The 26,492-nt window shown below is 47.1% G+C and overlaps 1 protein-coding gene across 1 annotated transcript in view; it reads left to right on the top strand.

Annotated features, from left to right (window-relative positions):
* The window catches only part of LOC147623644 (28 kDa heat/acid-stable phosphoprotein-like protein), an 82,973-nt gene that overhangs the window by 34,778 nt on the left and 21,703 nt on the right, over positions 1-26,492 (top strand). Inside the window, exons 3-4 of the mRNA XM_086820231.1 lie at positions 2,849-2,908; positions 3,112-3,195. Of these exons, the coding sequence (XP_086676357.1) occupies positions 2,849-2,908; positions 3,112-3,195 (144 nt within the window). The remainder of the gene's footprint in view (positions 1-2,848; positions 2,909-3,111; positions 3,196-26,492) is intronic.

Here is a 26,492-nt window from a genome sequence, read left to right as displayed (position 1 = left end):
ATGTACACTATATAGTATATTTTTTATGTTTTTACGGACCTTACGTATTTAACGTACCTCAAAATCTCAACCCATACTTGAATGCTTACCTTATCGTATTGAACATTACTGTACCTTACCGTACTTTTCCACCTTGGTTGGCTTCAGACGATGCCAAGTGCACAATGGAGTGATTGAGAGCATGGATGAAGCCAGATCTTCTAGGCTGGAGCGAGATCTTCCAACAATATGGTGGCATGATTGAATGTCTCCCAGGCAAGGGCAACCTAGTGATCGATGCACTTAGTAGAAAAGGGACCATCTCCCAAATCCAATCCACATGCATGGAACTCGTTGTTGGCACAAGACTAGATGAGATGAAGCAACAATATGCGGATTCCGAGGAATTCGGTATACATAATGGAAACATGCATTGGACACCATAGGACGGTGCCACTTCTTGATATGTGATGGTTGGCTTTTCTACAAAAGTCTGCTCTTTGTCTTGAAGAAGTTTCGGGTTGCTCTTCTCCATGATGCCCATGACGCCATCACTGGCAATCATAGGGGCATGAACCCCACGTTGGAGAAGTTAGAGCGGCAGTTTTACTGGCCCAAGATGAGGCTGGACGTGTTTACGCACGTGCAACATCGTCCAAATTGTCAGAAGGTATCTCATTGGAAGAAAACAGGGTTGTTACAACCATTGCCAATTCGTGATGGACCTTTTCAGGACATATCCATTGATATCGTGAAAAATTTGCCTTCTAGTCAAGGTAAGCGTAACATGTAGTGTCTTATGATAGTGGATCGTTTTAGCAAATTTGTTATGCTGATTCCTTTGCAGGGCTAACGTGACCTCGCCAAGCTTTTTATCCGACATTGCTACTATTGGTAGCATACCTAGGACCACAATATCAAACTGTGACTGTGATGCCAAGTTCACAAGTCATTTTTTCTTTGGAGGGCATTGTTTGTTAATTTTGGGAATAAGTTTCACAAACGGACGTCTAGACTCCAAACAGAGATCTATCAACTTGCGTTCGATGTGCTAAAGTGCTACGTCCACGACCATTCAAGCAGTGGTCAATGAATCTTTTTCTTCCACTATTGCCAGGACTCCATATGAGGCACTTTTGGAAGACAATTCCAATCATTAATGACCAGGATAGTGTCTTCACAACGCTCAAAGCATGTCGAGTCACAGAGTCTTACCAGGAGATCTTAGAGTGATCTTAGAGTCTGTGCTATCTCAGGATTATGAAGCACATGTTGAAATAGGCGGGCAAGCGATGCCCAAAATTGTTGTTTTGGAGCATTGGACGTTTTCCCATCGTCAAGAAGATCAGTGAGGTGTCCATGAAATTAAAGTTACCCTCGAGTTGGACTATGCATGATGTGTCATGTCAGTTGGCTGAAGCACTATGTCGGACCTCTTCTATGAGATGTCCAAGATGAACTGGAACTCGATATCATTGACGAAGCCAAAGTGATGGTCCCAAAACAGATTCTTTTGCACCATTTTAAGCATGGCTTCAGTCATTGAGGGTGTCAGTTTCTTGCGAGGTTTCAAAGCCGAGGGACGCACGAAGCGGTATGGCTTGACAAAAGTTTCTTTGGAGATTATTTGGCATTATTGACGGGCTATTTGGAGGCTATGAAGCCTCCGTCAAGTTAAGTGGAAGGGGATGTCACATGCATCCCCCGCTGAGATGCCACGTGGACATATCCTTACAATACATGTGTAAGGCCTATGGTGGTTACTTGTCCCCTATGAGCCCTTGTCCGGGGATGAGTCAGCCGAGGGATCCACTATAGAGGGTCATGGTTAGGTGTACAAGTCCGGTACACAGTCATGGCCAGGTGTGCATATCATGCACATGATTTCAGTGCATGTATCGCACGTATTTGTAACCCTCTAGAATGATGTAGAGGTGTTCTAGGCACTTATTAGGCTTGCAGCCGGGTGTATGGGTGCCAGTCTAGGTATATATAAGGGTCGCTCCAGCCCTTGGGCCAGCCATATGAAATTTCTACAAGTTGGTGAGGCTTGTGCATAGCCAAATGCAAGGTAGAGGTATTGATCCAGGGCAGCCAGCTGAAATTTCTACAAGTTGGTGAGGCTTGTGCATAGCCAAATGCAAGGTAGAGGTCTTGATCCAGGGCAGCCAGCAGTGTTTCCAGAAATGCAGCAGCAAGAAGGTCTTCAAGTTGTCATCTACAGGCTCTACACATTCAGCAATAAAGCAAATACACCATCTGTGGTGGTGCCATTCGGAGGGTATTTGGGACCCAATACTGTGTATTCTCTGTGTGTGCGTGCGCGCGTGCACTCTATCCTCTTCATATTGTGCTATTCATCCTACACCGCAACTAGAACCACTTGGAATCTTTCCCGGGTTGAGGGTGGTTCTATTAGAACTCCAAACCTGATGAAAAAAGTGCAGGGTTGAATGGTTCTTCCCATGTCCTCTTCTCTACTGAAGAACCTGCAACAGATTTACTATCTGGTCTAAGCTTTAGTAACATCTTTTAGGAAGCAGATTTTAACTTGAGCTACATTTAACTACTTTAAGAAGCATTCTTGCTAAGTACATCTTCCCATTCGGGTCATTCTTGCTAAGTACAACTTCCTATTCGGGTTTTTTCTTTTCTGCTGTCTTCTTGATGTATGGTTTTGTGATTCTTCTTTTCTGGTCCTTTCACCTTCAGTGTGGCAACAATTGTATGGTTTTTATTTGCTTTAGGGTTGAACTGTTGTTTAGATTGGTCAGAATACCTGAAGTTGTTATGATTTTTCTATGAAGTAGTTCATGAAGTCTCTGGGCATGTTGAAACTGATATATGAGTTATGGATTTGTTTCTGGAGCTGCCGGAGGAGGAGGCCGAGGAGGTATCAGAGGAGGAATCGGAAGATGAAAGTGAGATGGTAGCGTCTTCATCTTTGCAACCATTTTTAGTGTTATATTCATGCATGCACTTACGACTTGGCTAGAGGTTTGGGAAAATTTATCAACGTTCATGTATTGCTAAATTATGCCGTGAGCCCTCTCAAATGTTGTTGAAGTGATGCAAGACTTTGATATCCCAACTTGTGGAGTAATCATTGCTGCACTGTTTATTGCATTGCAGAAAAAGAAGGGGACTCAGGGCCTGATTGAGGTTGAGAACCCAAATCTGGTGAAGCCTAAGAATGTCAAGGCTAAAGACGTCGATGTAAGGTTCCATCTGTTACAACTTGTTTGAAGTTGTTTGCTTGTCTCTTTTCAGTATAACTGTATATGACTACATGTATCACATATTTACCTTCAACGAAAGTATGGTTCTATCTTACAAAATAAAAGGTAACAATGCACAAACCCCCCCAACCCCACACTCCCCCCTCTGCACGCTCTTTTCCCCGGCTGGCTCGTCCTCCACGGATTTACAAAACCTATGGCCTCACACGAGTACTGCTTTGCACAGCCATTGGCTCCCTTGTGTGATCTCGTTTACCTTGAGCTGTCCCAACAACCTTACTCCACCTCTGCATCCCAACAGGATGCACCCCACACCATAACTTTTCCTGTCTAATTCTGAACTGGCATGGCATTACCTGCTGGATGTGCTGACCCTTGTCCCCTTGCTTGACCTTGTGTGGAGAGCATAGTATCAATGAAACGCGTTTCTTTGTTGAAAGAAACTTGGAAAGGTTTATCAAATGTTTCCTAGGTAGGAAACACATTTCTTTCAAGCCTTTTTTTAAAAAGTAATATTTTTGCCCCAAAATTCATTGAAGCAAACGTTGCACACGCTTTTTGATAGAGTTTTTGGGTGTGAGTGGGAGGAGCCCTCTTATGAGGCCTTGCGCACACGGGAGCTCAGAAGGGAGAGACAAGCTATGGAGATGGAGATAGAGCCACTCAAGGAAACATGGCAAAAATATGTATGCATTGTTTTATGTGATGGATGGTCGGATGTCAGAAAGAGGAATGTTTATAACATCCTCGTCTCATCATGCAAGGGCACAATGTTCTTGCATGCCGTAGATGCATCTGTAGTAGTCACACTGGTCACAGGTGAGTACATGTTAGGGCACGGGTAGGGACAGGGTGAGCTAGAGCTGTTCAGGGGTGTCCGGTCATGTGTGGACGGCAAGGGCTAAATATAGCCGGCTAGAGTCTTTATCTGGCCGTTGGGTGGAGATACACTCTATTCTCGTCTAGTCTTCTTGCAGAGGTCTTGGCTGAGGGCGGGGGTCTCATATTGGTATCAGAGCTTAGGGTTTTCTTCATGGCTTTGGGGGAAAGCCAGCTGCCTGTTTAAGCTTGGAAGGGAGGGTTTCTGGTCCAACAACAAGCGCATATCAGAGAGCTGCACAGCCACTACACCGTGCAGCAGCGCCAAAGCGACCAAGCTAGCCACACGGGCAACAGTTTGAAGTAGAGCATCACAAGCAGCGCATGACATCAACAGCACGCAACTGTGTGAGAAATCAAACTCTTTCTCTCTTTCAACAGCGCTGTCAAGTGGAAGCACGCACGACCATCAGCAGCAACACATAATCCGGCCTTGCCTCCTTTACGCTCACATGCGGGATTTCCACAAGGAGGAGAAATTCTCTCTTTCACGTCAACAACAGCTGGCGCATACAGGCCGTAAGGAGAGGAAGTCTCTCTCTCTCCTTTCACTTGGCAAGCGATCAACCCCGTGGCAAGCATGCAGCAGAGCCCCCCCCCACCTCATCCGGTGCACAAACAGCGCTGTGCACCCCACAACACAGAGCCTAACCTGTGGCTACGGCAACAAATACCTGACAAATATAGCCACCAACAGCACGCACGACAAATACACAGACGCGTGCCCTTCTTCTCGCTGCCATAAAAGCTTTGAGTTAAGCTTTTTATTAAAGCTTTTAAACTAGTTAAGCTTAAAGGCTTAAGTCAAAAGCCGATTACCGCTTCCACACAAAGCAAGGGTTTTCCAAGATGAAACCCTAACCGGGTGGCTTCTCTCTCTCTCTCTCTCTCTCTCTCTCCCTACAGTAGGCGCCAAGCCTCTTCTTCTCTCACGCCATCGCTTCTGAGTTGAAGCCCTCTTTTTCAGCAATGGCTTGATCATCAAGGCAAAGGTGTCGAAGCTGTTTGCCATTCAGGTACACTTCTTCACGAAGCTCAGCAATTCTACACAATTCTCAAGCGAAGTTTCGGAAGCCATTTGCCATTCAAGTACACTTCTTCACGAAGCTTGGCAATTCTACACAATTCTCAAGCGAAGTTTCGAAGGCCGAGCACGTTCCACGGCATTGACAAAGTTTTCGGTGAGCCGGTTTTGGTCAGGTACTCGTGTTTATCTTGTTTACGAACTTGATTTGTTACCATGGCCTCAGAATTTATTGAAAACCCCGCAGACCAACAGCATGGTGGTACTCCACCTATGGATACCACCATGGCTGATCTTGATTTGGGTGATCATGGTTTTGTTGATTTGCATGCACACAATTTGTTAGCATCACGCACACAACGCATTGAGCAAAGTTTGATTTCCTTTCTCAAAGTTTGGAGTCCATGCAAGCGACGCTTAAGCAGTTAGTTGCTAGCTCAGGGTTTCGGGGTGTCCTGGTTGACAGTCCAAGGGGTTCTACCCAGGTGGTCAACTCCAGGCAGCGAAATGCCCGGGAATCTAGAAGTGGCTGCTATGCTCAAGAGTGTGAAGCCTCCGGTGTTCCGCGGGGAAGACAAGGAGCGTAATAAAGATGTGGTGCTTTTTTACAAAAGTGGACAGACTTACATCTTTTACGACGTACTCCTGATGCTATCTGTGCTCTTGAGGCGAGTCTCATGCTTGAGGGCAAGGCCTACAAGTCGTGGATGAGCCTTGTAGAGACCGATAGACCTGCGTCATGGGTTGCTTTTGAGGCACTTTTTCACAAGGAATTCTTACCGGAAAATGAGAAGGATCGCAATTGGAATGCTTAGGACAATTGTAAGATGGAAGGTCTTACGTTGACCCAATATATTTCAAAGTATCGCGCGATAATTCTCAAGCTTGATGGTTTGGATGATTTTCAGAAAGTGCGAAGTTTTGTGCGTGGTCTAGATAATGAATATAAAACTAAAGTTAAAACTCAATATCTTAAAACTTTAGAAGAGCCCATCAAGAGTGCGTAGATCTTCGATAATACTAGTGATAAGAAACGCACGGCCAAGAATTCTTGGGGTGGCGCCTCGAATGTTCTTAATTCCAAGGGAAATAAACGGAAGGGGGTCACACAAGGGGATGAGGGGAATAAGAAGCTGCCAAATCCCCATGGATCTCCTCGTAGAATGCTCTTGCAACATGACTCGAAACCTGCAACCAAAGCCAAATAATGTGAAGGGGTGCAGGCTTGACTCACCACCCAACCTTGACAGCCGTGGGCAAAACCCAGAAGTCTTGATCGTTCCCACCGAGCCATGAGCTGAGCTAACTAGCAAGACGTACCGACCAGTCTCTACTCCATGACGTCCCATACCGCCAAGGAGCTACCCTTGTGGACCTCAAGACTCTTGCCGGCCTCGACTGCATGAAGGAGGTGCACGTCTGCACTAGATCTAGGCTCCTGACCATAGAGCTCTCACAAAGACTCGCGAGACTCTATGAACAACTAACTAACGTTGGCCACCCTTTTATAGGCTCTTGGCCGGTCACCGGGCATCCACACATGGGCGCCGGCCCGTCCATACATGGGCACCCGCTCGCCAGTCTATCCCTAGCCCAGCTCGCTAATCAGCATGTCTACCTCCAAGCTTCCCCAAGCCTTGAAGCTAGTCTTGTGTGCGTGTAGCACACGGTAGATTCACTCTGTGCACATGACACACTCTCCTTCCTCTAAGAGCTCACTCCTGAGCTCAGTAAAACCCCAAGGTAGTCCCTCTGAAGGGTAGTCAATGTCTCCCATGTAGCGTCCTTCTCAACACGATCCTTCCACTTGATCTTGTATTCCATGAGTAGCGTATTCCGCAATCGTCTTTCACGAAATCCAAGAATCTTTTCTGGTTCGTGTGGGACAATTGTCATATCCTCGACATCTATGATTTCTTGAGGAGTAACTAACCGGTCTGTTCCACCCAGTACTTCCTTAAGTCTACTGACATGAAATACGGGATGAACTTTCACATGAGAAGGCAAGTCCAGTTCATATGCTCTGATACCACTGTCAAATCCCCATGGATCTCCTCGTAGAACGTTCCTGAAACATGACTCGAAACCTACAAAACAAAGCCAAATAACGTGAAGGGGGTGCAGGCTTGACCCACCACCCAACCTTGAGAGCCGTGGGCAAAACCCATAAGTCTTGACTGTCCCCAAACGGAGCCACGAGTAGAGCTAACTAGCAAGACGTACCGACCAGTCTCTACCCCATGACGTCCCATACCGCCAAGGAGCTACCCTCGCGGGCCTCGAGATTGCTGTCGGCCTTGGTTGCATGAAGCAAGTGCACATCTGCACTAGATCCAGGCTCTTGACCATAGAGCTCTCATAAAGAGTGGCGAGACTCTATGAACAACTGACTAACCTTGCCCACCCTTTTATAGGCTCTTGGTCGGTCACCGGGCATCCACACTTGGGCATTCGCCCGTCCATACTGGGGTGCCCACCCGTCAGTCTATCCCTAGCCCAGCTTGCCAATCAGCCTACCTAGCTCCAAGCTTCCCCGAGCCTCGAAGCTAGTCTTGTGTGCGTGTAGCACACGGTAGATACACTCTATGCACATGACATACTCCCCTTCCTCTAAGAGCTCACTCCTAAGCTCAGGAAAAACCCAAGGTAGTCCCTCTGAAGGGGGTAGTCAATGTCTCCCATGTAGCGTCCTTCTGAACATGATCCTTCCACTTGATCTTGTATTCCGTGAGTAGCATATTCTGCAATTGTCTTTCATGAAATCCAAAAATCTTTTCTGGTTTGTGGGACAAATGTCATATCCTCGACATCTATGATTTCTTAAGGAGTAACTAACCGGTCTGTTCCACCCAGTACTTCCTTAAGTCTACTGACATGAAATACGTGATAAACTCTCACATGAGAAGGCAAGTCCAATTCATATGCTCTGATACCACTGTCAAATCCCCACGGATCTCCTCGTAGAACGCTCTTGAAATATGACTCGAAACCTGCAAAACAAAGCCAAATAACGTGAAGGGGGTGCAGGCTTGACTCACCACCCAACCTTGACAGCCATGGGCAAAACCCACAAGTCTTGATTGTCTCCACCGAGCCACGAGCTGAGCTAACTAGCAAGACGTACCCACCAGTCTCTACCCCATGACGTCCCATACCGCCAAGGATGCTACCCTCGTGGGCCTCGAGACTCATGTTGGCCTTGGCTGCATGAAGCAAGTGCACGTCTGCACTAGATCCAGGCTCCTGACCATAGAGCTCTCACAAAGACTCACGAGACTCTATGAACAATTGACTAATCTTGGCCACTCTTTTATAGGCTCTTGGTCGGTCACCGAGCGTCCACACTTGGGCGCCTGCCCGTCCATACTTGGGTGCCCGCCCGTCAGTCTATCCCTAGCCCAGCTCGCCAATCAGCTTGGCTAGCTCCAAGCTTCCCCAAGCCTCGAAGCTAGTCTTGTGTGTGTGTAGCACACGGTAGATACACTTTGTGCACATGACAGAAGCCCAAGGGGGCAAGAGGCTCCTTATCACCCCAAGATTATGAGTGAGCTAGAAAGGAAAAATTATGTTTTATTTGCATGGCTGCTGATCATGATAAACAAAATTGTCCAAAGAATCGTGGCAAGGAAGTTGATAAGGGCAACAAGGCTGCACACATGGTGCAAGTCTTGCCACTTGAAGCCTCGCGAAAGTTTTCTGAGGTTCAGGTGTGTCATATTGACGCCACACATGAATGTTGTGTTACCTCCACGGTGTGGGTACCCTCTTTCGGACTTTATGATTTGGTTCGAATGCATGGACACATCAATGGACAAAGAGTTCGTGTCATGATTGATGATGAAGCTACACACAACTTTTTGAATTATCACTTGGTTAAGAAATTAAAATTGCCACAAAGTCCTAGTGATCATAAATATACAGTTTCTCTTGCTAATGGACACGGTAAGCATGTATGGGACACTGTAGTTAAGCAAGTACCATTAAGCAATCAGGGGCATGAAATGTCTTTAGATTTTCAAGTTATGCATATCACTAGAGTTGATGTCATTTTGGGTCGTGAATGGTTGTTCAATTTAGGACCATCTCTTTCTCGTAGTTATTTAGATAATACTTTTGATTTTGAGGTCAATGGTAAACAAGTTCGTTTGCAAGGTGAGCGTGATGTGCCTGTTAGCAGTCATCTCCTGTCTGTATATTTACACCAGGGCCTCTGTTGTGGGTGTGCCCGCCCGATTTAGGTGTTCTCTCATTTTTCCCCACTCTCCATATTTTTCCCTATTTCTTTCCTATTTTTTTTGGTGTGGGAGGCTGTCTTGTGCCAGTCAGGCTGATCGAGATGTTGGCCGACATGATCTGTAGCTGGCCGACTGATTATTGCTGGCCGACTGGAGCAGATCTGGTAGTGAGCTTTTCTGCCTACTGTCGGCTGTTTTTCAGCAGGCCGACTGGCTATGTGGGGCTATATAAAATGGCACCTTGCCCCCCGACACTTGTATCATTGTATCTGGGATTTTCTTGTGTATATAGTAGAGTTATACGCTTCTCTCTCTCTCTCTCTCTCTCTCTCTCTCTCTCTCTCTTCTCTGCGTTTTTCTGCTGTGCACTTGCTCTAGTGTTTTCAGATCTTGTCTTCATCTCCGCTGCATATTCTGACATGGTATTAGAGCTCTAGGCTCTTGGAAGATCTTGGGAACTGTGTGACCAAGAGGGGGGCTGTTTGTGTTGCTGATTGGAGGACTGTTTTGGGCCGTACGGGAAGAGAAGAAGCAAGTGAATGGCGGGCCTTGTTGCTGGACAGCCACTTGTAGGTTTAGTTCTTCATTTTTTCCCACCCACCCTCCCTTTTCAATTACACCCTTGCAATGGCAGATTTATTTGAGATGGCTGAGAAGCACGTGAAGATCCCGACACTCCCCACGTTCCTAGTGGACCGTTACTTGGACGGGAATAACTACGGCATATGGAAGGTAATGATGGAATCTGTTTTGGAGTCTTACGACCTTGCTGATTTCATTGTTGTTGGGGTTCCACGATCGGAGTTAGAGGAAGGGGAGTTACCCTCTATTCGGAAGAAACGTTAGGCATAGGCACAATTATGGGATCGTGTCAATGCCAGAGTCTGTTCTTTCATTTTCCTCAGTTACACACCACAGGTAATCACTCTGATGTCTCGTAGCATTCGAGACAAAGAAACTCCTGTAGTTGAGGACGCTCTTTCCACGGGGACCTATCGGAAGGCCAGGCAGGTGGCAGTTGATTACTTGTTGGAGGAGCTGGATGTTGCACATTCTCCAGGCCTTGTGGTTCCGGATTCAGAGGGGGTGGTTTACAGGTTTTTGAAGGCCTTGAGTGGTCTTCAGTAGGTTTCCAGGACTTGGCATCCCACCGTAACAGTTGTTGATCCTTGTGAGCAGTATGATGTCTCCTTGACTCGGAAGCAGAATGGTTCATTGATCTGGTTGCTGAATACCAAATTGGATGGGAGCTTCATCATGAGGCTGTTGAGCTCATGTTTGCAGAAGACTCTTTGGGAGGCAGGATTGCGATTCTTGTGGTTTCTGCAGCATGCGAAGGATCTTGGACTCTTTTACACAGGAGGGGAATTGATGGATGGAGTCAGACTCCAAGGATGGAGTGACTTAGATTGGGGAGGAGAGCCAGACACGAGGACCTTGACATCAGGCTACAATTTTTCCCTTGGCTCAGGAGCGGTTTCATGGAGCAGTAAGAGGCAGCCAACTATTGGCTTGTCATCTACAGAGGCAGAGTACCGCGCTGCTTGTGGTGCTGCTTACGAGGTGGTGAGGTTGCAAAAGTTACTTGGCGGGATTGGGTTTCCACTGGTGGAATCTGCGGTCATCAAGAGGCATTTTGTTCGTGGAAAAGATTGTTGCTGATGACATCTTGCTAGAGTTTTGTTCGACGGAGGGTAGTGCGGTGGACCTCTTCACGAAGTCTCTTATCTCAGGCTATGCTCTGGCGGCACTCCAGCTCACTGGGGTTGGTTTCACATCCAGGAGTTGAGAGGGGGTGTTAGCAGTCATCTCCTGTCTGTAAATTTACACTAGGGCCTCTGTTGTGGGTGTGCCCGTCCGATTTAGGTGTTTTCTCATTTTTCCCCACTCTCCATATTTTTCCCTATTTTTTTTTTGGTGTGGGAGGCTGCAGGGTTAGTTTCGTACATCGTACGGATCATATCGTACGTACGATTCGTACCGTACGGTATCGTACGTATCCGTACGATGAGGTACGATTTTGCTATTTTGTAACTTCTTGTCTACAATTTTTAAGTTTAGGAAGTATAAAAAAAAACGTACGAATATCGTACCGTACCTCAAAAAATTTTAAGGTACCAATTAGTACCGTATTTTATCGTACCGTACCGTACCTTTCATACTAACTAAGCCTGGGAGGCTGTCTTGTGCCAGTGAGGCTGATCCAGATGCTGACCGACATGATCTGTAGCTGGCCGACTGATTATTGCTGGTCGATTGGAATAGATCTGGTCGTGAGCTTTTCTGCCTGCTATCGGCTGTTTTTCAGTAGGCCGTCTGGCTATGTGGGGCCATATAAAATGGCCCCTTGCCCCCCCACACTTGTATCGTTGTATTCGGGATTTTCTTGTGTATATAGCAGAGTTATACGCTTCTCTCTCTCTCTTCTCTGTGTTTTTTTGTTGTGCACTTGCTCTAGTGTTTTCAGATCTTGTCTTCATCTCCGTTGCATATTCTGACAATGCTGCCATCTCTACTCATTTGTTTTGCAGAATTGGATCGCCTTGTAAATGCTCATGAAGTAGAAAATCTCTTTTTGTGCTACTTGTCTTCTCCAGCTTTGTCTCATGTTGATGCTAGTGTTGGTAATTTTGTTTCTAGTTTCTTTGCAAGTGATATGTCCAGTGATTTGCAACATGCTATGTCTTGCAACTCGGTCATAAGTGAACAATCTGATAATCATGTTAATGCTATGCACAATAATTTTCCTAAGCTCACTCAACACGTTTCAAGTGCTTTGCGAAGTCTTTTGCATGAATTTCAAGATGTTTTTCCAAGGGATTTGCTATTGGGTTTACCTTCTGAGCGTAATGTTCAGCATGCAATTGACGTGCTCAAGGATGCTAAACCCGTTTGCAAACCTCCCTATAGGTTTGGTGCTAATGAAGCCAGCGAGGTAGAGCTTCAGCTTGTTGACTATCTCGCCACGGGCTTCATTAGGCCAAGCAATTCGCCATGGGCGTCACCAATTTTATTGTTGAAGAAAAAAGATTGGTCTATGCGCTTGTGCGTAGACTATCATGGTTTGAATGCAATCACGATAAAGAACAAGTATCCGTTGCCACGAGTTGATGAACTGTTTGATCAACTGCAAGATGCGTGGTACTTTAGTAAGATAGACTTAAGGTCTGGCTATCGTCAAGTGCGTATCCGCATGGAGGATGTCCCTAAAACAACTTTTCGCACCAGATTTGGGCATTATGAGTTTTTAGTTATGTCGTTTGGTCTAACTAATGCTCCAGCTACGTTTATGACATTGATGGATAGTGTCTTACGCCTCTTATCTCGGTCGATTTGTTGTAGTTTTCCTTGATGATATCTTGATCTTCAGTCGATCTCAGGAAGAACATTTAAAGCACTTATGCATAGTGTTTGATTTGCTTTGACAAAACGCAATTTATGCTAAGCAAAGTAAGTGTGATTTTTTTTGTCACAGAGATCATTATTTGAGTCACATCATCTTAGCAGATGGTATTAAGATGGTATCATCTTAGCAGATGGTATTAAGATGGACCCTGATAAAGTAGCCACAATCCTCAAGTGGCCTCTTCCAACCAACCTTGAGGAATTACAAGTTTTTCTTGGGTTGGCAAGATTTTATTAAGATGGACCCTGATAAAGTAGCCACAATCCTCAAGTGGCCTCATCCAACCAACCTTGAGGAATTACAAGTTTTTCTTGGGTTGGCAAGATTTTATTGCAAATTTATTCGCGATTATGCTAAGCTAGAGGTTTCCATGACGGACTAGCTTAAGGCTAAGGGTCGTGATTTTTTTTGGGGAGATGCCCAGCAAAGAAGTTTCGATCGCCTTGAGGTCGCCATTGCTATCGGTCCTGTCTTGGCCATAGTAGATCCCAATCAGCTGTTTGTGGTTGAAACGGATGCTAGTGACCCTGCGATTGGTGCTGTGCTTCTTCATGGAGAGAGGCCGGTAGCTTTTGAAAGCAAAAAGTTGGATAAAGCTCAGCGGAATTATTCTGCATATGAACGAGAACTTTATGCCATCATTCATGCTTTAGATAAGTGGCACCATTACCTATATGGTGCTAAGTTTGAGTTTGTTTCGACCATGAAAGCATTAAGTGGTTGACTACTCAAACTGGTTTGAAAGGGCGAAAGGGAAGGTGGGCACAAGCTCTTCAAGAATTCAACTTTCAATTAAGGTATCGCAAGTGCAAATACAATGTGGTGGCTGATGCTTTAAGTTGCATGCCTCAACTCAACTCATTAGGTTTTACAGAGTTGAAAAGTGAATTCTTAGATTCTCTCAACGACAAGTGTGAACATGATTCTTCATTTGAGAAGGTGTGGAAGTTTGTTGTACGAAGGGATCCCTCACACTCCGCAGTAGTGAGTGATAATAGTTCCACACCCAGGATGAGCTTAATCGTTGGAAGCATTTTTCCATCGATAATGGGTATTTGTTGCACAAAGGAAGAGTGTGCGTATCCTAGGACTCCGACACTAGGCGCCAAATACTTTTTGAGTGTCATGATAGTCCAAGTGCATGTCATCTTAGGATTAGGAAGACCTATGTCTTAGTGAGAAGGCAATTTTACTAGCCTGGACTTCACAAGGACGTCCAAGGATATGTTTTGCATTGCCAAAAATGCCAGGTCAATAAGACTAAGCGTCTCAAGATAGGCAGGCTCTTACATCCTTTACAGATTCCAAACGGCAAGTGGGAAAATATCTCTATGGATTTTATTGTAGGTCTACCCATGACTAGGAGAGGGCATGATGCTATATAGGTTGTGGTTGACTAAGATGTGGATTTATTTCAACCAAGACTACGGTCAAAACTCCAGAATTAGCTCGTCTGTTCGAAACTACTCGCCAACATAGTCAGTGATAGAGATCAAAAGTTAAATAGTCATTTCTGGAGGGCAGTGTTTAAGAGGTTGGATACTATGCTCAGCATGAGCACTGTTGAACATCCACAGAGTGATGGTTAGATAGAACAGGTCAACCAAGTACTTGAGGATATGCTTCCCGCATATGTGAGTAAGCGGCAAACCAATTGGGAAGATTATTTACCCATTTTGGAATTTGCCTATAATAGTGCCAAGCATGTTTCAACAGGTTTTAGTCCTTTCATGCTTATGTATGGATTTCAACCCCGATCACCTATAGCGGTGGGATTAGTTACTGAACGAATCCAGCAAGTTAAATTTTTTTTGCAAGATCATAATGATATGCTAAAAGTTGCCAAAGAAAATGTAAAACGGGTCCGAGCATAGTTGCATTCCGTACTCTTTTGTGCAGTACTTTAAATATGTACCGTATTGGTACCATGCTTTCCGTACCCGTACAAAAAAAAGCTTAAAGTGACTAGTCACTAATAACTATTAGTAAATACATGGTATGTAGGTTGATGTTGAGGAGCTTGAGCATCGCAAACAATAGCATGCCGAGGAGAGCCACATAGTACTCGTACTTTAAAAAAAAAAGTTTAAAGTGACCAGTCACTAATAACTACTAGCGAATACATGGGATATAGGTTGATGTTGAGAAGCTCGAGCATCGTAGATAGTAGCATGTCGAGGAGAGCGACATAGTATGTGATGAGCGAGAGGAGATATACAGACAGCTTCACAGAGAGCTTGAGTGCATTGATAGACGAGCCACCAGTGTTGCTAAATTATAAATGGTTTATAATGTTATATATATATATATTATTTAAAAAAAGCGAATGTACTTAAAGTACTTATCCCGATGCGTACTTTACATACTCGTACGTATATTGTACCGTACCTAAAGTACGCAACCACTATGGGTCCAAGATCGTTATAAGCATTATGCGGATCAAGACTGCAAATTGAGCACGTTTGAAGAAAGTGATCAAGTTTTTCTCAAGGTTCCTCAAAGTTCTGAAACTTTGAAGACTGGCAAAGTGCCAAAGTTATCGCCTAGGTATTGTGGTCATTTCACAATACTTAAGCGAGTAGAAGTTGCCTACAAGTTAGCTCTACCAGAACATTCCAAGGTTCATCCCATTTTTCACGTTAGTCGTCTACGGAAACGACTTGGTGAAGATGCCAATGTGGTGAATACAGGTGTTCTAGTAGACTTGATTGAACCTTCGGTTTTACCACACGAGCCAAAGCGCATCTTGGATTTCCACAAGAAGCGCACACATCATAGGATTAGACAACAGTGTCTAGTTAAGTGGAAGGATAGACCGGAAGAGGGGTCAACATGGGAGGACCTTAGAACTCTCAAGACCCGCTTTTCTACCTTTGTTTTCGAGGACGAAAACTCTTTCAAAAGGGGGGAGTAGTGTCAGGACACGAGTAGGGACAGGGTGAGCTAGAGCTGTTCAGGGGTGTTTGGCAAAGTCACAGGGGACGGAAGGGACGAGTGCTTGGAACGGAGGGACGTCGAAACGGGACGGACCGGCAACGGGAACGGCAGGGGACGGATGGACGTCCCCTAAGAAGCGTCACTCATAGAGGACAGGGACGGGGACGCCTCAAGAACGGGGACGTTGGTGGGGGACGGTTGTGTGAGGGGACGGCAGGGAGCCGTTTGCGCGTTTCTCAGCCGTTGCGCTCGCCGTTTCCAGCCGTTGCAGTCGGCCGCTTGGCCGTTTATGGCTTGGGCCTTGGCCGTTGAGGCTTGGCCCTCTCTCTCTCTCTCTCTTGCCCTTGAGGCTTGCCTCTCTCTCTTGCCTATCTATATAAGAACAAGCCTCTACAAGGCTACAAGCACACACAACATTCAAGCTTTCAAGCTTCTTCTTAGTTCTAGCTTCCAACTTCCAAGTTCCAAGCCTCTCACACAAGGCTCACGGGCCGCCGCCCTACTATCTAGACTCTCTCTCTCCCTCCCTCAAGCCTCTTGAGTCTTGAGTCTTCCAACTTCCAAGCCTCTAGGCTCTAGGCCTCTCTCTCTCTCTCTCTCTCTCTCTCTGTCTCTCTCTCCCCCTCAAGCCTCTTGAGTCTTGAGTCTTCCAACTTCCAAGCCTCTAGGCTCTAGGCTCTAGGCCTCTCTCTCTCTCTCTCTCTCTCTCTCTCTCTCTCTCTCTCTCTCTCATTCCTCAAGGCTCAAGAGTCAAGGCATCTTTCAACCATGGCATCCTCCTCACGTTCCGAGGCTTCCCGTAGAAGGACAACGGGATAGACATGGTGGGAGGAGGTTAACTACACCCCATCCGCTCATGGAGGCGGTTCTCGGCCATGGGTATGCAAGCTGTGCCCGTACCGGCGAACGGGTGGCGCTGACAAAGTGCGAGCCCACCTCTTGCATGAGAGTGGGCATGAGGTGAGGTTTTGCACGAATATCACGCCCAAGAAGAGACGGGAACTTTCCGACAAGCTTAGCGTCTACGAGGCGGTCGAAGTGACAAGAAGGACACCACGAGTGGCCGTGGATCCCGCGACGATGGGGAGAGGAACTCAAGCCTCTACAATGGAGTCATGTGGTGGATCGGGATCATGCACACCATCACCTTCACCATCAAGTCGGAATGTTACTTCATCCATGACGCCGGCACCCTCCATCTCCACGGCCTCTCAACCATTACGTGGCCCACGACGACAATCTACACTTGGGGAGAATTGGAATCCCAAGTTGAAGGAGGAGGTGGATATGGCGGTGGCCCGCTTCTTCTTCCACGACCACATTGCCTTTCAAGTGGCTAGGTAAGTGCAATCGATCATTGCCAATTCATCATTCATGTTTTCATCATCCTAGTCCCCTTCTCATTAGTAAATTACTTTCTTGAATAGGTCGGAATACTTCAAGGTCATGGTTAAGAAGATTGGGGAGTATGGCTCAACCTATACGCCCCCCTCATCTGAGAGCTTGCGCACTACATTGCTCAAGAAGGAGAAGTGCATTGTAGAGCAAGCGGCCGACAACACAAAGCGGCAATGGGAGAGGAACAGAGTCTCCCTCATAATGGATGGAGTGACACCCGCAAGAGGAGTATTCACGGCGTGGTTGCATATTCCCGCGGAGAGATGTACTTCATCTCATCTCATGATGCATCCGGCACTGGGAAGAGCGTGGATGTGCTTGCGGCGGAGTGGGCATGGAGATCGTTGGCCCCGAGCATGTAGTGGGCTTTGTTGCGGATGGGGAGCCTTCTAATAGGGCGGCGGGAGCTATTCTCCAAGGTATGTATGGATACGTCACGGTGTCCTTTTGTATGACTCATTCCTTAAACAACCTCCTCAAGGACATGGGGGCATTACCATGGATCAGCCCTCTCATTGAGGAGGCCAACACCATGGTCTCCTTTGTCCTCAACCACCAAAGACTTCGGCATGAGTTCAACAAGAGGTCCTGTCTCTCCTCCTCAAATATTCCGACACCCGGTTTGCCTACAACTTTCTCAGGTTGGGCCGGTTGAAGGATTGTAGCGGTGCTTTGAGGGGCTTTTCCTTAGCGATGAGTTTGTCGCCATGCAAGAGTCCCATACAAACACTGGCCAAGAGTGTAGGCTACGGGCGGATGACGCCTCTTGGTGGGAGCGTGTGAAGACCACAGATGCTATGGTGAGGTCCATAGTCCACCTATTGAGGATTGTAGATGCTATGCAACCATGCATAGGCAAGGTCTACGAGGCCATGGATCACATGATAGAGAAGTTGAAAGACTTCGTGCCTGACGAAGACAGATACGAGGAGATCCATGCCTTGTGTCTAGGAAGGTGGAATTCCTACTACTCTCTATTGCATGCAGCAGCTTATGTGGTGGACCCAGAATTCCAAGGCAACAAGCAGGAGAGCGACCGGGAGGTGAGCGCTGGATGGAGGATCATCTTGGATCATCTTGTGCCTGATGCATCGGTTAGGCGCAAGATCAGGGACCAGCTTTCGATGTACAGGTCATTTCATGGCTCCTATGGCTGTCATGATGCACAGGTTGACCGCTCCAAAGTTGGTGCTGCTCTATGGTGGGAGGACTTTGGTTCGGATGGACCGGAGCTGCAGTAGCTGCCATCCGCATACTTAGCCAGGCCGTCAGCTCCTCTTGCTTGGAGCAACTTTGGAGTACCTTTAGCTACATTGCCTCTAGGAAGAGGAACCGACTCGGGGTAGAGCGTGCCAATGGCCTTGTCTTCGTCAGCGCGAACTTGCGAATGCTTTGCAAGAGCGTGACCAAGAAGGCAGATTCCTTCACCGAGTGGGAGATGAGTCAACAAGGAGCAACAAGAGGATGAGGTGCAGGAGGAGTAGCATGACAGTGAGGATGAGACTGAGAATGAGCTTGATGCTTCTTTGGCACAAGCTACCCATGACCATGAGGCGAGCACTTCATGTGGATGATCATTCATGGATCATGATTCATGGGCCTTACTACTTAGCTCTAGCCTCTAGCCTCTAGTCTTCAGCACTTTTTTGTCATTGACTCATTTGAGTCCGTCCATGTATTGTGCCTCCTTAAGGCTTAGTCCTGACTCTCGAGTCATGACTCATTTTGTATCTACTTAATTATTAATATGACTCAAAAGCTCACCATTTTAGTGTAAATTTGTGCTCATTTTGATGTACTTCCAAAGTAGAATAAGTGTAGAGTAGAAAAATTAAAAAAAAAGAGTATTTTTTGAGTGCTGTTCCCTCCCCCGTCCCCGTCCCCTACTTATGGCCGTCCCCCGTCCCGTCCCCGTCCCCGTCATCGTCCCCTGTCCCTTGTGACTATGGTGTTTGGTCATGTGTGGATGGGCAGGGCTAAGTATAGCCAGCTAGAGTCTTTATCCGGTGGTTGGGTGGAGATATGCTCTATTCTGGTCTAGTCTTCTTGTAGAGGTCTTGGCTGAGGGCTGGGGTCTCATAGTACATTTGGCGACACATTGGAGAGGGTGTCATGGAGCTGGGGCCACAGAATATAGTATAGGTGATCATTGATAATGGCTCAAATTGTGTCTCCATGGGTAGGATGCTTGAAGATGAGTTTCCTGCCCTTGTTTGGACTCCATGTTTTGCTCACAGCTTGGACCTCCTCATTGAGGATGTGGCAAAGATAGGTTGGGTGTCAGACATCTTTGAGACCTCTCGCATGATTGTGATGAAGAGGCAGAGAGAGCCTAGTGCCGTTCCATACAATGTGCATACATGTAAGTCGTTGGATCTATAGGTTTCCTTGCTTTTGTGAATTGAAGTGATTGTGATTGTGCTAGAGCTATGGCAAAGAGAGCTCTCCTAAGGTTTGTATCGGAGTTTGCAACATATGTGGGAAGGGGTTGGGACTAGCAAAGGTGGAGTAAATAGTTTTGTAGTCCACGATGGCACCCTTGGAAGCAAACCACAGCGAAACATGGCTGCCCAAATTACTCCTGCTCATTTTAGTCCCTATATGGTTTCTTTGAGGGGGATGCTTTACAAGGTATCATGCTTTTCCATGTGGCATTTCTGTCAAATCCCCATAGGATCTCCTCGTAGAACGCTCCTAGCACAAGACTCGAAACCTGCAAACAAACCAAACAAACGTGAAGGGGGTGCAGGCTTGACTCACCTCCCAACCTTGACAGTCGTGGGCAAGCCCACTAGTCTTGGTTGTCCCCACCGAGCCACGAGATGAGCTAACTAGATGGATGTACCGACCAATCTCTACCTCGTGACGTCCCATACCGCCACGAAGCTACCCTCGCGGGCCTCGAGACTGCTGCCGGCCTCGGCTACATAAAGCAAGTGCACGTCTGCACTAGATCCAGGCTCCTGACCATAGAGCTCTCACAAAGACACGCGAGACTCTATGAACTAATGACTAACCTTGGCCACCCTTTTATAGGCTCTTGGTCGGTCATCGGGTGTCCACACTTGGACGCCCGCTCGGCCATACTTGGGTGCTCGTCTGTTAGTCTATCCCTAACTCAGCTCACCAATCAGCCTGCCTAGCTCCAAGCTTTCCAAAACCTCGAAGCTCGTCTTGTGTGCGTGTAGCACACGGTAGATACACACAATGCACATGACATACTCCCCTTCCTCTAAGAGCTCACTAAAAAGCCAGGGTAATTCCTTTGAAGGGTAGTCAATGTCTCCCATGTAGCGTCCTTCTCAACACGATCCTTCCACTTGATCTTGTATTTCGTGATAAGAGTATTACGCAATCGTCTTTCACGAAATCCAAGAGTCTTTTCAGGTTCGGTGGAACAAATGTCATGTCCTCGACATCTATGATTTCTTGAGGAGTAACTAAATGGTCTGTTCCACCCAGTACTTCTTCCTTAAGTCTACTGACATGAAATACAGGATGACCTTTAACATGAGAAGTCAAATCCAATTTATATGCGACTGAACCAATCCGTCGTGTAATACGAAATGGTCCACAGTATCTAGAGGATAATTTTGGAGATCGACCTGTCTGTAAGGTCTCGGAATCTTTCGGAACTCGCAAATACACCATCGTTCCTTCAGAGAACGTGCTGCATCATGTTAAAGTCCTGAAAATCCCATTGTAATAGGTGATCAAGGTTGAAAACCATACATAAGCATGAAAGGACTAAAACCTGTACTCGTATGCTTAGTACTATTATATGCAAATTCTAACATAGGAAGATAATCCTCCCATGAACTCTGTCTTTTGGAGACATATGCATGAAGCATATCCTCCAAAATTTGATTCACTCTTTCAGTCTGGCCATCAGATTGAGGATGATCCGAGGAACTCAAATTCAAAGTTGTTTCCAACTTTTCAAAAACAAGTCTCCAAAAGTCACTTGTAAACTTGAGTCCCTATCATTGACTATGTCCTGCGGTAACCCGTACAGTAAACAATTGCTCGATAAACTGCCATGCTAATTGTGTAGCTGTAATGGTCTTCCGTGTCGGTAAAAATCTAGCCATTTCTGTCAAGCGATCCACCACAACCCAAATAGAATCGTGGCCTTGACGTGTTATTGGCAATCCGGTAATAAAATCCATGGAAATACTTTCCTATTTATTACCTGGGATTTGCAAAGAATGCAACAATCCAGCCTGTCTAAAGCGTCAGCTTTATTTGCTTGACAAACTTGACACTTGAGAACATAATCTTCTACATACCCTGTCATCTTTGGCCAATAAAAAGTGTGTTTCACTAAAGCTAATGTCCTATGTACCCCAGGGTGTCCAACAGAAGGGGCGTCGTGACACTCCTTAAGAATCTTGGACCTAATGTTCGGGATCTGTGGTACACAAATTTTGTCATTACGAAATAGTAAACCATTCCGAATCATCCACTGGCCTTCTGTAGCCTGAATGGTAGGCTGCTCAGTCATTGATTCTTGGTCAATCAATGAGCTCCCGTCCTTGATCTTCTGCCAAAATGGACCAAAATAACTATCAGTCCTGCCTGAATCCGGATTGGTAGCTTCTCCACCTTTCGATCCCACACTTGCCGATCTGCAGGTAGGCGTATCTCATAGGTATGATCGTTGGGTGTTGTGTCAAGACCCAATTTTTGCACAAGTTTGTAATTAACAAAATTGTGTGAGCTGCAAGGGTCCAGAAGAATGTGGATTCTATGGCCATTCACTTCTCCATAAACTCGGAGAAGATCATGCAAGCCAAAAACTTTAGAGTTGAACAGACAATCATAACATGAACTAGGGCGAGAAAGTACAGTAACTGACGAACCTATCAAAGACAACTGGTTAGCTGCCTTTGGCTTGGGTCCTGCGTTGGTCTTGGCACCCTTCTGCTTCGGGCACTCGTTCCGCATATGTCCTTTTTCTTCGCAGATGAAGCAACGTCCCTCCTTCTTGAGCTTCAAAGCCTTAAGGAGACGTTTTTTCTTTGCTGGGATTGAATTAGAATTCTTCGAAGGTTGGTCCGAAGACTTCCCTTCAGTCGTGCTAGCCATCGGTCGGAGAACTTCCTTTTGTGCTTGTTCCCCTGATCACTCACGGGTTTAGAATCGGAAGAGACCATTGTATCATCATAGAGAAACCCAAAAGAGTGGTGGACTCCATCTTCGTAGCTTTCATTTGCAAGTCCCTAAATTTCTGGAGGTAGACCTCATAAGTGAGGTTCTGCGAGGTCATGGTCAAACTAGCAAACTAGGCAACAATATCATAGTCATTCTCTTTCTTGAGGAATTCTTTCTTAAAGACTTCTTCGAACTATGTCGAAGTTGTTGGTTTAGGTTTGAGTTCTTTCCACCAAAGCAAAGCTTTTGCCTGAGAGGAAACCTGTTGCTAGTTGTATCTTTTTGCCATCGTCATATGGATGAAACTGAAAATGGACTTGCCACTTATGTAGCCACGTGTCCACTATCTCCTTGGTACGCTGCTTTTGCTCGCCCCCAAACTGTTCTGGAGTAATATTGGGGCCTGAAGCAGATGCCAAAGTATCCATACCCGAAAGAGTAGTAGGGTAATGGCTTGTAAAGCCTACATTTGCGTGGCGATTTGTGCTTGACGTTCTGCGAAAGAAGCTTCGAGAGCAACTTTAAACTCTTGGAAATTTGATTTTGAAACAAAATCGCCAAAAAGAGCGCCATCGTTGGCTTCTGTAGTTAGCAGGTCTTCACCTTTGGGAAGGGGGTCCATCTCGGATTCTTGGGTTGACATCTTGAAGAGGGCAAGACGAGAGAAAAGATTGGTCTTGCACAAAGAAGAGTGCTAAAGAGCTTGAGAGCTTGAGAGCTTGAGAGATGTGTGGCAAGATGTCACGTGCATCCCGCACTTGGATGCCACGTAGACATTCTGTACAGAAGGTGCAGGACCTGGGATGGTGAACTGGTCCCATGTGAGCCCAGTCCGGGACGAGTCAGCCAGGGATCTATCTCAGTCGTCCGAGGTCAGGTGTGCATTGTCCTGCACATGAGTCCAAGGTCAGGTGTGCAATGTCCTGCACAAGAAGCAGTGCCAGTCCGCGCTGTGAGTCTCCCTCTGGAATGATGTCAGATGTGCTGAGTATCTGGTTTGCAACTGGATGCCAGGCTTCTGTAGGCATGTAGGTTTGCATGTAGAGAAGGGGCCAGCCCATAGGGCTACCCCAAGTGAGGTCCTTGTACTTGCATTAGTAGTATGGGCATGGGGGAGGTGTCCAACCACCCCCAAAGGGGCCAGGAGGCCCAAGGCTGTGCCCACCAGCCAAGGCATGGGCTGGAGGGGCTGTCAGCCAGCCCTAGGGCTGCTGGACAGGCAGCCGACAGGGCTAGAAGCCCTACCCAGCCAGGCGGCCAGGTGTGGGGGGCAGTCCCACACCTCTGCGTTGAATGCCCAGCAGCCAGGAGGCTGTCCAGGGGTCATGCGCAGGCTGGACAGGCTCCAAACAGGTGTGAAAAACACTTTATTAAAGTGTGAACACATTTAATTACAAGACTCAGTCGTGGGTCTTCAGTAAACCAGCCGACTGCATGTTTTGGGAAGTATAAAAGCCCAGCCCATAGTTTCATTAGTAGCATCTCACAATTCACCAAGAGCCTCAAGCATTCAAGGGCCAGGACAGCCAAGGGTTTGCTAAAGCTAAGGGGTGAAGGACTGAAGGTCAAGGGCAGGTTTTCCAGCCAAGAAAAGGTCAAGTACTTTGTATTTGTTTTCAGATTTACATCATTCTAATAAAGCAAATACACCATCCGTGGTGGGGGCCCTACAGAGGGTAATTGGGACCCAATACTGTGTCCTTCTCCATCTCCCCCTTCTCTCTCTATTTTTCTGCACATCGTCTTTCAGTTGTGCGTTAATTCCGTCGCGAAAAGAGTGCTGTTTTCTGAGTTTTGAAGTACCGATCCTTCTCCGAAGCTTCCGCATATTACAGTGGTATCAGAGCCTACTTCAAGGACGAAGATTCAGCAAAGAAAACCAGAAAATTTTTCGCTCGTGTGGTTGGTTTTTAGACGCCGGTGGACTACCCCTTTCGGAGTGACTCCTGTCCCTCGAAGGACGGTTGGTTTTTAGCCTCCGGAAGCCTCCGGAAGTCTCCCACACAGATAGTGGATGGTCAGATTGCGTTCCGGAAAGGAACTGCATATTCCCGCTATGGCGAGCTTTGGCGACGAGAGAGAACCAGAACCATGGGACCAGAGTGCACCAGGCAGCCCAGCTAGGGCACCCGGCTTGAGTGTACAAGACATGTTCCAGCAGATGATGCGAGCAATCGCAGACCAGACAACCAAGTTGGATGAGCAGAAGGCGCGGATTTTGGCTCTGGAGGAGCGTTCTCGCTCTCCAGCGTCGCGTTTTCCATCTCCTCCTCCCTCTCCTTCCGTACCTCAGATACCAGATCCTCGTCACAGGGACCCTCTCGAGGGGTCACAGCCGCAGTCAAGCTCCTTGCTTGAGATGCAGATACGGGCATTGGAGATTCGACAACGAGAAGACGAAGCCATGCGACGAGTGGAACACGAGCGTTACCTCCGAGCTTTGGACGCCAGATTGACACCGGCGGCGCCCTCGAATCATTTTCCCGAGAAAATGAACTTCAGTAAGTATAATGGTAAACTCGATCCCACTACTCTGTATTCATGGTTACATCAATTTGAAGCTTACTTTGCCGCAGTTAGGAAAACAGATATTGACAAAGTGATCTTAGCCAGTTGGTATTTGGAAGGTGAGGCCATTCCTTGGTGGACTCAGTGGGCTCATGCCCACACCAGATCAGGTATGGCAGCTTATGGGTGGGACGAGTTCGTCCGTGACCTTAAGCAGCGGTTTTTACCGCCCCACTACCTTGAGCGACTCGAAGACGAGTTCAGGGGTGCGCGTCAGAATGCGCAACCAGTCCTTCAGTTTGCCAATAGAATTTCGACCTTGTGTCTACAATTAGGCTTATCTGATGCGGACAAGAAAGGGCAGTTCTTGTATGGCCTGGACACGCACATCCAATGGGAGGTGCGTATGTTTAGACCAGCCACCTTTGAGGACGCACTCTCGCTTGCGCAGAGTGCAGAAATGAAACACAATGGTGGCAAGCCCAAGACTTCCCAGCCGGCTTCTCCCAAGGCTAACGCCTCGGGGGGCAAAAGCCAGAACCAGACGGGGTCTTCCCCAGGACAGAGCCCGGGAGCCTCTGGCTCCAAGAACTCGAACAATGCGTCTAAGCTTACTCCAGACCAGAAAGCGGAGGCAGGCAAGACAGGTGGCAAGTTGAGTGCTGAGGAGCTTGCTCAGTACAGGAAGGAGGGTAGATGTTACTTTTGTCACACAAAAGGACATACTTCTCGGGATTGTCCGAAGAAGCCTCCAAAGCCCGCCGCCGCCTCCACAGCTTCAGTGGTGAGCACAGCTCCCACACAGACCCCAGTGGCTACCCCTAGTTCTTCAACCCCCGGTGCTTCAGTTGGAGCAATTATTAGCCGGGAGCTCGAAGATAAGCAGAAGGGCGCCCATGACCAGGAGTATGAGCGCAACGAATTGCTCAAGTCCTTTGGCTACATAGGTGGCCAGAGAGTCGTTGTCTTGTTCGACAGCGGCAGTACGGAGGATGTGATCACGGAAGAGGCCGCTAGGCGTGCCCGCTTCGAGCTGACTCCGGTGGACAAACAAGTTGAGGGATTTAGCACAGGTATGACAACGAGCGTCAAGTATGAAGCTCTAGGTGCTAAGTTAGTCATTCAGGGCATAGAGTTTGTGCGTGACTTTATGGTTGCCCCTCTTGTAGGAGCAGACATAATTTTGGGTATCCAGTGGTTTCACAAGTTCCTTCCTGATGTCAAGTGGGACAAGCACACGTTCCAGATTGATCGGAATGTGTCAAACACCCCTGTGACCATTAAGTGTGAGCCAGGTATTCCAAACTTTCCGCTCATAAGCCACTTGCAGGCTAAGCGAGCAGTCAGGAAAGGCGCACAATGTGCGATGATTTACGTCCAGACAGCCCAGACGGTGGCCAGTGCTTCCGAGAAGTACTGGGTTCTCCATGAAAAGTTCCAGAAGATTTTTCTTCGGGACAGTCTCCCTCCCCAGCTTCCCCCGTCCAGACCGGAGGATCACAAGATTGACCTCCTCCCAGGCTCGGAACCCCCGAGCAAGTTTCCGTATCGCCTTTCTAAGGCAATGGAATCGGAGTTGGACCGCCAACTCCAAGAATTGTTGCAAGCTGGCTTCATCCGCCCCAGCGTGTCGCCATTTGCAGCACCGATCTTATTTGTCAAGAAGAAAGATGGGTCTTCTCGGTTGTGTGTCGATTATCGTGCACTCAACAAGCTGACTATTAAAAGCAGAT

This window comes from Cibotium barometz, chromosome 26, assembly GCF_041138505.1.
Source record: "Cibotium barometz isolate CiBa-2024 chromosome 26, ASM4113850v1, whole genome shotgun sequence".
NCBI classification, from domain to species: domain Eukaryota; kingdom Viridiplantae; phylum Streptophyta; class Polypodiopsida; order Cyatheales; family Cibotiaceae; genus Cibotium; species Cibotium barometz.
Note: the sequence above shows the minus strand (reverse complement) of the source record. Positions and strands in the feature narration are given on the sequence as shown.